The sequence below is a fragment of the Phycodurus eques genome, chromosome 7 (assembly GCF_024500275.1).
Source record: "Phycodurus eques isolate BA_2022a chromosome 7, UOR_Pequ_1.1, whole genome shotgun sequence".
In the NCBI taxonomy this organism is placed as follows: Eukaryota; Metazoa; Chordata; class Actinopteri; order Syngnathiformes; family Syngnathidae; genus Phycodurus; species Phycodurus eques.
Window position 1 is genome coordinate 11,633,581 of NC_084531.1, and position 12,708 is coordinate 11,646,288.

At 39.7% G+C, this 12,708-nt stretch overlaps 1 protein-coding gene across 1 annotated transcript; it reads right to left on the reverse strand.

Moving 5' to 3' along the window:
• Positions 1–316: 316 nt before the first annotated feature.
• il10ra (interleukin 10 receptor, alpha) lies at positions 317–7,616 on the reverse strand. Its single transcript, XM_061682508.1, has 7 exons — positions 7,290–7,616; positions 6,495–6,615; positions 6,186–6,355; positions 4,663–4,820; positions 4,395–4,557; positions 3,768–3,886; positions 317–2,014 (listed from the first exon to the last, which is right to left on the reverse strand). The coding sequence occupies exons 1-7, from the start codon at positions 7,399–7,401 to the stop codon at positions 1,262–1,264; spliced, it is 1,596 nt and encodes a 531-aa protein (XP_061538492.1). The 5' UTR covers positions 7,402–7,616; the 3' UTR covers positions 317–1,261.
• Positions 7,617–12,708: the final 5,092 nt, after the last annotated feature.

Below are 12,708 nucleotides of genomic sequence, written 5' to 3' on the forward strand. Positions count from 1 at the left end.
TTGTTAATTGTTGTTAAAAAAAAAAGCGTTAATTGTGGAGAAACATGCTTTTTATAGGACAGCTATAAATGATTAATTAGCATGACTAATAAATTAAAAAAAGTGTTTTCTGCGCTACATAGGATAGGATGTCTTTTAAAACACAAACTGTTTCTTGAAAGAGGAAATGATTTTCTTTCAGTTCATCAGCTGAAACTTTTTTTCTCTCTAGTAGAGTATTTGTATGGGAGGCAGCAAGTTGTGGTCCAGTTTGTGTTATATCAGTAAATACAATACATCTAGTTGTTTTTTTACATTTTTTTTTATTTCACACAGTCTGTATTTAACACTATAATAAATATTTCAAACAGAGAAAGACGACACATACAGTATAATGACAATCTTACAGAATTAAACCTTACATACTATTCATTTTCCATGCGCATATTGTATGTTATGTACGGTCAGTTTTGACCTGGGCCTATAATGTCCATATCATAATTGTCGATATCAAATTATCCACTAAAATGTGTTAATAGCCTGCGTGACAATAATAATTTGATGATTAATCCTTAATCAGTGTTTCAGAGGCAAGGGAAGATTTATTTTTTACACCACTCATTTTTGAATAAAAAACATCTATCAAACAATGTCATATCCAATGTAGCCCAAGATGTTAAAGTATCATTCTTCTTGTTCACTTTCAAGATTCCCCCATGACGTTTTGAAGACCAACAGGTCAATGATTCTGTTACCACTCCCATAACAAAACACACATTTATGACGAGATTCCTATCCCTATATATATATATATATATATATATATAGAGAGAGAGAGAGAGAGAGAGAGAGAGAGAGAGCTGTCAAATGTCAAAACAGACTAAATTTGATCTGATCAGTATGTAAGGGTTAAGTATAATAAATATGAAAAACGCCTCTGCCTCATGACATAATCAAAATCCAATCTCAAGACACTTTTGACAGTTCCTGCCTGTAGGAGTTTAGGAAAGGCCACGAAACAAACAATGTCACACTGTCCATGTAAATTCCCTCAACGGTTTCACTTCTGGCCCACTTCCTTTTCAGCAGATGTGACATTCTGCCTGAAAGCGCCTTTACTTTTACATTTCCTTCCTAAAAGCATGTATTTGCCGTATTTCCTACGCGCAATTTTTTTCTTCACTCCTCCAAACTAACTCAGATAGGCAGAAAGGAATGGAGTAGTATTCTAAAGCAGCAGTTATTTTTTTGTCAGCATATTTCGAAAGGTGTCCCTAGTGAGTCAGTTGTTATCCAGCTGTACGTCACGAAGCGAGATGGCCAAAGTGTTCATGTTGAGGTCCATCTCTTGTGTCAGAGCTGTTAGCAGAGGGAACGCGTCTGTTGTTTCTATCCGTGTCCTTCTTGTATCATTTGAAAAGTCTTTGCTCAGCGCGCTTCTGTGCTGTTGGATCGTTTCAGCCTCGTAGACAATGCGTTTGAGGCACCAGGAGCACTTAGCTGCACCTGAGCAGATACAGGACCGAGGACCTGCCCGGTAGCCCGAGACCACTTTGGCCAAGACTGGACACGGATGGATCTGCTTTGACGCCTCGTGGCGGTGACTCTGCAGGGCGGGGTTCTGCCTGCGATAACTGTCAAATCCTTTGAGGCATCCGCTCTCCTGTCCAATCGTGTTCATGGTAGAGGATTCCAATCGGCACCCGAGTCCCACCCCGCTATCCTCCCTCCTTTTCTGAACTGCGTCAGGCTGCTGGGGATACACTGTCCCTCCCATACTCCAACAACCACTGTCCTCTTGTCTCCTTGGAGAACTTCTTATATGTCGTTCCGTAGCATTGCACTCCACGCTAACGCCGCTGTCCAGGCTTGTCCTGCTGTTGTGTTCCTCCGAACGCGCGGCCTTGTTTTGAGAGAATTCTGCGCAGTTTTTCACTTTAGCGCCACGGCCAGACAAGAACCAACCTTTGTCTGTGACCACTTCCATAGGCCCTTCTCCGACAGTGAGCGGGTGCCAGCCATGCACAGGGGATTTCTAGTAAGAGAGGAGAGAGAATTAGCCCGGTAGCCTCGGTTTGTATTCAAATTGTGTCCTTTGTGATAGTTTACTAGTTCCGTTTCATAATTGTGACCAGTACAACATGTCAGTTAGGGTAACCAGACATCTGTATTTGAGACATATCATAACCTCTGATGGAGATTAGGAGGGAATTTAATTGAAGTCAAGGAGCCTCTTCAGAAAATTTATTATTGTAGCCTTTATACCACCTTTCCTTAAAGTCCCTGTGAAGTCAAAATCAATGTTTTCTAAATTTGACACACAGAAAGGGAGTGAGTTGTCAACAACCCTGACAAATTTCGCCAAATATATAAATGAGGCTTCAAAATCGTGAAGAATCAAGCCGTTCTGTCTGCTCTCACACGTTGTGGGCGTGCCCGCTGAATGCGCTGAAACCCCATCCCGCTCAACTGTCAGCTGTCAATCAAATACCTTTATTACGACCTGGAAAATGTGTTGCTATTTCGTCAAGCATCTTTCTTATGCCTACACATAACTACATGTTTTAGCCGTGAAAAAATATATCCGCTTAAAGCCGCCGATGGTTGGAATATATCCCAACAGGTTGTTGCAGGGCTTTTCCACGCTGTGAGAACGAGTCACTCTATAGTGGCCATGCCAGTGTGAAGACCCAGTCCACATGCTGGCTGTCAAGTCAGCCCCCCGCCCCCTTCTTTTCCCTTCCTGTCATTTCCACCTGTCTCACCGCAATGTGCGGCACTCATGGCCGACAATGTGGCCCTCTAAAGCGGCCACGCCAGCAGACTATAAAAAGGGAAGATGCATTTTCGGGGTGTAGCCATAGCTAGCTTGCTAACTGCACCTTGCAATTGCTGCTCACTGAGCTGCATGGGAGTGAACACTCCATAAAAATTACTGTATGTAATAAGGGAGGGGGATTCATGCCTGAGCCCAAATTGCTTGCTCCCAAAAAATTAGGAAAACTGCAATGGTGAAAAACAGTCTCACGCAATTGAGTACTACAAACAGCAGTTCTGAGTCTCTGCATTATTTTCAAACATGTTTGATATATTTACGAAACAAATCTCTGAATTCACTTTACAGGGTCTTTACCCTTGGTGGAAAACGTCATCGAGATGTAAAGGTGCTTCTTTTCCCAAGTGGGAAAAGACCGCATTATTTCAATTAAATTTGACTCCACTCAGACATCGTACTGCTGACATCTGTAGCTTGAAACTGCAGTAAACACGTTGACCCCGACCCGTAAAGTCGGTGGCTTTGAATATTTCTGCCTTAAAGCATTGTCGGAAAAGTGTCACCTCGATCGAAAACCACCAGCTTCTGGTGTTCCCCAAAAAAATCAGTCTGTAATGTTCAAAGGTTTCACTTAAGTGCAGGGAGTGAAACAGTACTTTTACTTTTACCAGAGTACTTTTGCCACCTCTGCATTTCTGACACTGCTTGTGCAAATCATTGGAAGGTCTCTCATGTCAATAAATATAACGGAACCACGAAGTCAAAGTGTGAGTCTTTCCTGTTTTATAATCTGATCTGGAGCTCTATGCCATCTCACTACATTGTTACTTCTGTCAAATTAGTTATGTGACCACAATGTGTTTTTTTTTTTTTTTTTTTTTTGTCTAATTGTTCACATTATCTTGTCAAATGTATGTATATTTTTTAGACTCTCTCGCCCCTTCCCCATTTTCCAAAAGCCTAAATATGATCACCTGACATCAGTGCATTAACTGTGTTTGTGTTTGCATACCAATGCAGCAGGCGTTTTCGCTGGACGTTTCAGGTGGCAAAGGAGGCCGATTGCCAAAATGGCGGCGACAGCCAACACGCCCAGAGTCGTCAGGGATGACACCGAAATTATGAACCATTCTGGAAGAAAATACAAATAGTTGTCTTTCAATGTTTCCTTGACTGACATGTTTCAAAATATGCTTAGGTTTTTATTGTAAAAGAAGCAATAACTCCACTATCCAGTTAGCATAGCTAAAGGTGGGAAGATAAACTACTCGACGAAGGAATGGAGACTGAGCCAATACATAACCTTACCTTTATCTTTTTTGTTTTTAACATTGTGTTGAGTAAATCATTTTGATCGCATTTTTTATTTTTAGGGAGGTAAATCGTGTACATGGCTAAGTTTTGATGCTAACAATATCTGCTGGGTTTATGGACTAGCAAGATAACTATCCAAAAGGTTAACATGTAGAGAGATGGGATATGCAGTTAATTTAAATTTCATTTAATTTTATTATAAAGACTTAAACTTCTCTTTATCCTTGTAAAAATGTTACCTGTAACATTGCCTATACAGTATAATAACAGTTTTATGGTGGTGAGAGCGATTCACTTTATTCTTTGGCCTCATGTGTTTGCCCACCTTGCTCTGGAAGTAGTAGGCACTGTTCTGGGGACAAATTGCTCCTGGACAAAGCACCGTTTCCCTCCACCATAATTTTGACGCAGTACTCGACCCCCCACCGGAGAGAAGTGAAGGTTATAGACCCCTGATCCACATCCTCTGTCAGGTACGCTGTTGTCTCCTGTAAGATTAGAATGACAATATATTATCATTTATATTGTCAATTCATCACTTGATCAGGCATTTTTTTTAATTTTTATTTTTGGATTTTTCCCTCAAAACCTACTTTCATATCCACGTTGTCATTTCTGCTTTTTTCCTCTAGGTGGATGATGTATGTGACCCCAAAGGGAAAGAGCTTTCTGAGAATGGGTTTTTGATGAACATGAACCGTGATCTTGCTGGAGGTAGCGTATAACGTGAAGGAAGGAGGCTGCAGGTTGCCTGTTAGGTAAGAGAATTTGGGCCTTAAGTAAGCATGCACAAGAACTGAACAGCCAAAAACATGAGTGCAGTAAACAAATGTCATAACAAAACATAACTTTTATTATCACTGAAACTGTAAAAAAAAAAAAAAAAAAAAAAAAGGAATGCAACAAAATTACACTTGAATGCTCAAGAAAAATGACCCGAAAAAAATCTTGATCCAGATTACACTGAAATGTAATCAAAACTTCCTTGGGCCATGACCTAACCCTCCAAAAATGTTGTTAAAACCAATTAAGTACATTTTGTCTTATCCAATGAGCAAACCTCAGAAAGCTTATCAGAGGTAACAACTTAAAATGTAACATAATTGACTAGGGAGCCATTTTGGGTCCTGACACTAATGTTATTCCATCATTTCATAACGGAATGTAGCTTAATGCAATTTAACTTAGCATAATTTAGCTACCTCAGATGAAAACTGGCCAGCGAACTGTTTTGGATGAGGTAACATAAGTTAGTAACGCAACATAAGTAAACATAAGAGAGTAACATAATTAAAAATAATGACCACGGAACTGTTTTGGATAACATAAGGTAAGGTAATATATGAAAACATAACATAGCACAACACAACATAACATAAACTAGAAAATCTTGGAGGAATATTAAAGTAACATAATAACAGCATAATAATAATTAGCATAACTTAAAAGCGCAACATAAGTGTCCCCAAAAAAGTGACCAGGAAACAGATTTGAATAACGTAACAAAATGTAATGTAACGTTACAAAACATGACATAACACACAAAACAACACAATATAACAAAGTTGAAATTCTTGTCAGAATATTAAAGTAACATGATAAAATATGTTAGCATAACTCAATGTCGCTTTGCAAATTTTGGTAGGTAACAATTACTGTTACAAAATAAATAAATAAATATTACTGGGGAACGGATTTTGATAACATAACATAATCTAAGAAAAACATAACATAGCACAGCACAACACAGCAACAGAAATTCAAAAATCTTGGTGGAAACGTAACATAATATAAGTGATCGTTACTCAATGTCACATCGAGCAACATAACAAAGCACCAGGGAACTGATTCGGAAAACGTAACATAACATAAGACAACATGACATAGCAGAGCATAACACAACACAACATTACAGTCTTGATTTTTTTTGGGGGGGCAGAATATTAATTAGCATAACATAATTTGACATTATTCAATGTAATTTAAGTATAACCCGACAATACACTTCAATAGGGAGCCGTTGTGGTTTCTGACACTAAGTTCGGGAAATACTACCACAACACAGCATAACATAACATACAGTACATACAACACCATAATATCTAGTGTTGCTTACCTGCATTTGGGAGGAATTTCTTCACCATCCATGCTGATGTGTTGTTTTTGTGTACTGTCTGAACCCTGACCTTATAGCCAGCGGTGTAGACATGTATGAGTCCACTTAGGTCGCAGTAGGTCTTTGTGATCCCTGTGCAGCTGAGCACCATGGCCCATTCACCAGCAATCCTGATAACACAAATCCCACCTGTCAATAACTGGACGGGCCTCATTGTATAAGATAATACACGTCAATATTTACAAAGTTCTCTGAGCTTGGTGAATGAGGTGTTAATTCATTTCATTATTATTATAGTTGCTAACATACTTTGCCATTTGCACATTGTACTGGATGTCAGACGTTGCGTTTTGGGATTGCTTCCAAAGGACAACCACCTCACCATCCTGAACATCCACAGATAGTTTGTTAACCTGAGGGACACCCACTCCTGTATTACAGACAAAAAAAAGAACTCAACATTTTATATTGTCAATATAAAAACATAAGAGAGACAGAATAACATCACAGAGAAAGTCTACTGAGTGAAATGTCTTGCATATCATTCAGTGGCTCTATGATCCTAAGGACAGTGAGTTTCCATTATAACTGTATACAGTTTCTCATGCGCACTAGAATGTTCACTCGTTGAACAAAGCCTTTTTTGGGTGCGCATGAAAAAAACTTTCTGATGCCACAAGAACATTTTTAAGTTTTAGTTTTTACTTCAACCCCCCAATGACCCTTTCGGGGTTCTGTACATGTTTTTTGTTACACTGTGGAAACTATTTAAACATGAATATCTCAATCGGGATATCATACAACTGTTTATAATAAAATGAAATTTTACACAAAATAGATTTACATTGACCATAACCATGATACTGTGATGGACAAAAAAATCATTGTCAGGAAAGGATAGCAGTGCATCCAGAAAGTAAAAACACTGGTGTTGTATGTAGCAAAAAAAAAAAAAATGTATTCCATATGCTGGAACATTTTTTCATTATGCTGACACTCAACTAAAAACAAAAACTAAACAGCCACTGAAATAAAGTGGTGTACATATATGAAAGTCCAACATTAGACAATTGAAGATAACATAATCAACAAAGGTGTTGTTACCTGAGACACAGTTGACGATGGAAATATGCATAAGAGCGATGACAAGTGTCTTGTTGATCATAGCTATTCCTGGTACTTGCACAGATGTCCTCATTGAGTGACAAAGTGGCATCCTACAACAGCTTTTGAATTAGTCCCTTACTCCGTGCGCCATCGAGAACAATAGAACCAAAGAGACATTTCTGAGACTCAGCTGATCTGCTGTGTTGGTGTTCGTCCGAGAGACGTAAGAAGATGAAGAAGAGAATATAGCTGACTTTTCAAAGAGCTCTCCAAAAATCATCCCCACCGCTGCTCCGCAACGTCACATGACACATTTCCTGTTGTGATGTTCTCTCACAGGTCTCAACAAGACTACCTTCCTCTTTTGCGTTTGACTCTCATTTTATTGGCTCTTCACCAACGTGCATGACGTAAAGCACTTCTCCAAAGGGCTTTCGCAGAAACGTTTGCCTGAGACAAGCCATTGAACAATTTTAGGACTTCCCCAGTTCAACTCATTTTGAATGTTGAGTTTCAGGACTGGCCGTGATGTACCTCATGTCCACAAGTATTTCGACAGTTTCAGAGATTTTATAATTTTGGCTCTACACACCAATACTATGGATTTAAAATAGAACAATGACCATGAAATTTAAGCTTTAAATAAAATAAAAGTAAATAAATACAAATATTCCGATATATACAGTATTTATACCTTTTTAGACAAGCAAGATAAATATTATATAGTTAATGATGTGAAAAAGTGTTTTCGTTCATCTGTGTTGTCTGACTTTGTGATGTACTTCCAGTCTGGGGTGCAAACTTTACCAAGTGGACCTTTTCAGATTCCAGTTTTTGCTTTGGAACTTTCATTTCCTTTCCTACCTGAGCGAGATGACCCAGAAGTTAAATTGATAAAAATGCTTAGGAAACGTGCCATGATGCAACCTTTAACCCACCTTTACCATTGATTACTACTGACCAACGTTTATGAAAGGAAAAGAGATATTTGTTACTCAAAATCTTTTACGGCAACAATATTTAAGGCAACAGGCCACCAAAGAAAGTTAAAACACTCTTTGCAAAGATGCGACAAAGTACTTACAGTATGTCAAGAAAACTTAAATCCAATTATTTTTTAACAGTGCTGTCTGTCGTTGTGTCCTCCGGGCCAAAGAGGAAAAGAACCATCCGGACTGTTATGGACGCAAATTTCAAAAGCCAGCATCTGTGATGGTATGGGGCTGTGTTAGTGGCAATGGCATGGGCACCATGAATGCTGAAAGGTACATACAGGTTTTGGAGAAACATATGCTGCCATCCAAGCAATGTCTTTTTCATGGACGAGAATGCCAAACCACATTCTGCACGTGTTACAACAGCGTGGCTTCATAGTAAATGAGTGCTGGTACTAGACTGGCCTGCCTGCAGTCCAGACCAGTCTCCCATTGAAAATGTGTGGCGCATTATGAAACGTAAAATAGGACAACAGAGACCCCGGACTGTTGAACAGCTGAAGCTGTACATCAAGCAAGAATGGGAAAGAATTCCACCTACAAAGCTTCAACAATTAGTGTCCTCAGTGCCCAAACGTTTATTGAATGTTGTTAAAAGGAAAGGTGATGTAACACAGTGGTAAACATGACCCTGATGATGAGAAGTGGCTCAGAAAATGGATGGATGGATGTTTTTATTTTTAACACATGTTTATGTTTAACACAACGTCCCAACTCCATTGGAATTGGGGTTGTACAAGAGATATGACCACATGGGTGCAGCATTCTTGCCTTGCCTTGCCTAACAATACCTGTATCGACAATCGCAAGCCTACTTCCCTAAACCAAATGTCTTTCATAGTACCAAGACAGACCTGTGGGGGGCAACGTAGTGCCACGGGGAATCCAGATCATCAGACAAATACAACGAATAAATAAAAGAAGCTAGGTTAAGTGTTATCTTATCTGAAAATTAAACAGCGGTGTCAAACTATTCTCCTTGTCATTTTTTTTCTGATGAATGATTTGTGAAGCCTGTTCTACAAACACTCAACACATCCAGTTGCGAACTTCAGGATATTGCACTCAGCACTTTTTCTGATTCGTCAGTGCAACAGCTGGGCCACTTCACATTTTCAAGATTTACACACCTATGAAACCAGGCTTCGCGTCCTGTAAAAACATCCCAGAAAGTGAGGTTTGTATATTGATAAAGATTCAGAAAGTAAACAGTACTTTAGCTTGGGTGAAAGTGCGTCTGCATGCTACTGTAGATGCCACATTTTTTATGAAACCTCTTAAATTAAAGCTGTTATTCCAAATCCATTATGGAAAAAAGAATAACATAACTGAAAAATGGGTGGTCTTTATGTCTCTTTGAAGACGGAAATGATTCATATTTAACTACTACATGTGAATTTCACATGCACAATCTGTGTGGAATATATCTACTTCGGTGACCTCACAACCCTATCTACACACCATATATAAAGATCCTTTTTTTACTCAGTGATCATGTTTGTCATCAGTTTCCGCTGATTATTTAAGGACATGCATCATATATTGTACAAATGCACATAGATATATAGTTCCTGCCGGTAAATTAAGATCTTTTTTTTTTTTTTTTTTTTTTTTTTTTGAAATTTGACTTAAAACATCATTTAAACTTATTCTTAAAGTTGTAAAAAGGGTCATGATGAATCATCTCATTAGTTTTTAGTTGGTTCAAATAGATTATAGAAGCATTAATTGAACAATGTTTTGTAAATTCTGAACATGCATGCTTAAGGGATACCTACAGTATTTCTTCACAAAAGGATCTTCACCACCATTTCATGTATGGTCTCTTTTAAACAGCATTTGTCCATTTGGAAAGGGAATGTTTGCTTCATTTTTTAGGCTACTCAGTTGTTTTCGCCGCTTGACTGACAAGAAAGTCATTTTACATTAAATGTCAGCAACCTCAGTTTCCCCTTCTGTTTCTCACCTCTCCTGTTTTTTTTCTTTATTTGGTAACTTGACATGTTTGTTTCTTCCTGCATGCAAACACCACACGGAAAAGGAAACTGCTGAGAAGTGGAAGTAAACTGACTCAACAAGTGCTTATGGTTCTATGTTAGGTTATTCATAAAATATTCCAGGTTGAGCGAATTGGAGAAATAATGCAACATGGCTGCGAGAAATAGGCAACAATGTAATCTGACATTGCGGTCCCTTGAGATACAAGTGGCTCGGGTTTTTGGAGATACGAGCTGCTTTTTTTTTGCTTTGATTTACGATCAAAACGTTAAGATTCGAGCGCCAACATTTTCAAAAAAACTGTAATTTATCATAATCCAGTTCAAAATACTTCATCGATCACACGCTAACGGAATATAGTATGCATAAGATGGGCTATTTAAAATCTAACATATGCACTCATTGTACTGAAAACACACTCGAAAATATCGCTGCTAAATATAATAAACAAATGGATAACTTTAAGAAAAACTGGTCACATTTCATTCAAATGATGAACCTTCAAGCTTGATTCTTGTCCGCCTGGGAAAGAATGTCATACAGCAATGTAACGTGTAATGTAAATGTAATGTAATGTGACCAAATCATATCTTCTCATTTTAGACTCCTGTGCACGCCATAGGGTCACTTGCCTGTACTTGAACTCCTAACCTTCTAGCCCCGAATCTGCGGCCTCTGGGGATGCTGGACCTGTCTCCCCCAGCTCCTCTTGGGTCGGGTTTTGTCCGTGTTGCCCTCCTTGGAGGGGCTGCTCATGGTCCCTGGGTGCCGGGGAGGTGCCAGCTGGCCCTACTCCGGGGGCCTCATCCTGGTCTCCGGATGTGGCGATGGGGGCCGTGCTGCTGCCTGTGTCCTTCTCTTCCCGATCTGCCGTGGTCGTTGCCCCTCTCTCTCTTGGGCTGTGTGGGGTCCCCGGGTGAATTTTTGGTCTATGGTAGGGTGTCGGCGCTTCCCGCCTTAGTCAGGTCCGCCTTCCGTGCCCCGTACTGGTCGGGGGCGTATGGGGGTGATTAGCTGTGGGGTGGGGAGTATCTGACCCCCTTTTCTCTTTGGTCTTCCAGCCAGTCGGGCCGGGCCAGACCCGCAGGAGTCTAGCCTCTCACTTCGCGCACTCTGCACATTTGTGTTACTCACATTGTACATATTACATCTGTACTGGTTTCCGGTATGCCACCCCCATCACCACCACCCTTCTCTGACCTGCCGGTCCTCCAGTTTTAATGCATAATACGCCCATCTGTGGGAGGAGGGCAGCGTCAGGCTGGGGAGGACACTCGGCCAGGTGCCCCGGCACTCCGGCCTGCTCGCTGGCCCGTCATGCTTTTCCCCCGTGGATTTTTAATGCACCACATACATACACACATCCTTTGGGGAGCTGGTTGGCCTGGGTGGAGGTGTCTGTTATGGGTCATCATTGCCCTGTGACCGTCTCGCCTCACACCAACCGGTCTCCCCAATTTTAATGCACTACACACCACCACACACGATCACGGTATGGGGATAATGGTTGCCAGTCAGGGACCAGGTAACCATAGTAATAGGGTGGGTGGTGGGTCTTCACAATTCTCTTGGCTTGACTCCTGGGGGCTGACTAAACATATATATATAAACATACAATAATGAGAATTACACATTGTGTACTCAAAACAACCACGCACATTTTGTTTAGATAAGTCTGTTTACACTCATGCTAAAAATCAATGCAAAACACAAAAGACGGACTAACTAATTGCATTGTTGCTGAGGTGTTATAACCATTTAAGCAACCGATATTTGAACACAAACGGTGCACCAACATGTAGACAGACAATACGACAGTACTCATATTTTCTTTATCCGCTGCGAAGAATGACTAATATTGGTACGGCTTACTGAGGAGTTTTGACTGACTCCATGTACAATTGTATGTTTGTTATACTGTCCCCTGGTGGCCAAGATGCACAAACCAGAAGGAGCAGCACAATGTCCATTGTCATTAGTGTATGTTTTTTATTTTATTTATTTTTTAAATATAAATTACAAGATCATAGCGTGCTATTTTTCATATTAAAAAGACATTACAATTGTTTTTGTTGTTGCTGGCATTTCTATTCATTTCAATAGGGAAATAGGGGAAATAAAACATGTTTAAACAACCCCCCAAAATATGTTAGCTTTTACTAATTACTGCATTGCTTTTAGTTGGAAAGCTTGCAAAATTGTCTACTAAATCATAACTCTAATGAAGGACTTTTTGTTGTTGCTGGCATTTCTATTCATTTCAATAGGGAAATAGGGGGTGTTTGTAGCAGCCACTGCTATTGGGGGAGAAGCTGTTCATAAGTCTGGTAGTGTGAGAACTGTAGCATCAAAAATCAACATTTTTCTATAATGTAAGAATAATTCAGTTCAAGGCATCTAGTGTACTTTTCAATATAAAACAT

What these genes read in the sequence shown, in the direction of transcription:
- il10ra (XM_061682508.1), bottom strand. Translation starts at nt 7,401, where the DNA reads ATGCCACTTTGTCACTCAATGAGGACATCTGTGCAAGTACCAGGAATA. An exon ending in ATGACAACGTGGATATGAAA is followed by an intron (nt 4,558 to 4,662) that starts GTAGGTTTTGAG and finishes CTAATCTTACAG; the next exon opens with GAGACAACAGCGTACCTGAC. An exon ending in CGAAAACGCCTGCTGCATTG is followed by an intron (nt 2,015 to 3,767) that starts GTATGCAAACAC and finishes CTCTCTTACTAG; the next exon opens with AAATCCCCTGTGCATGGCTG.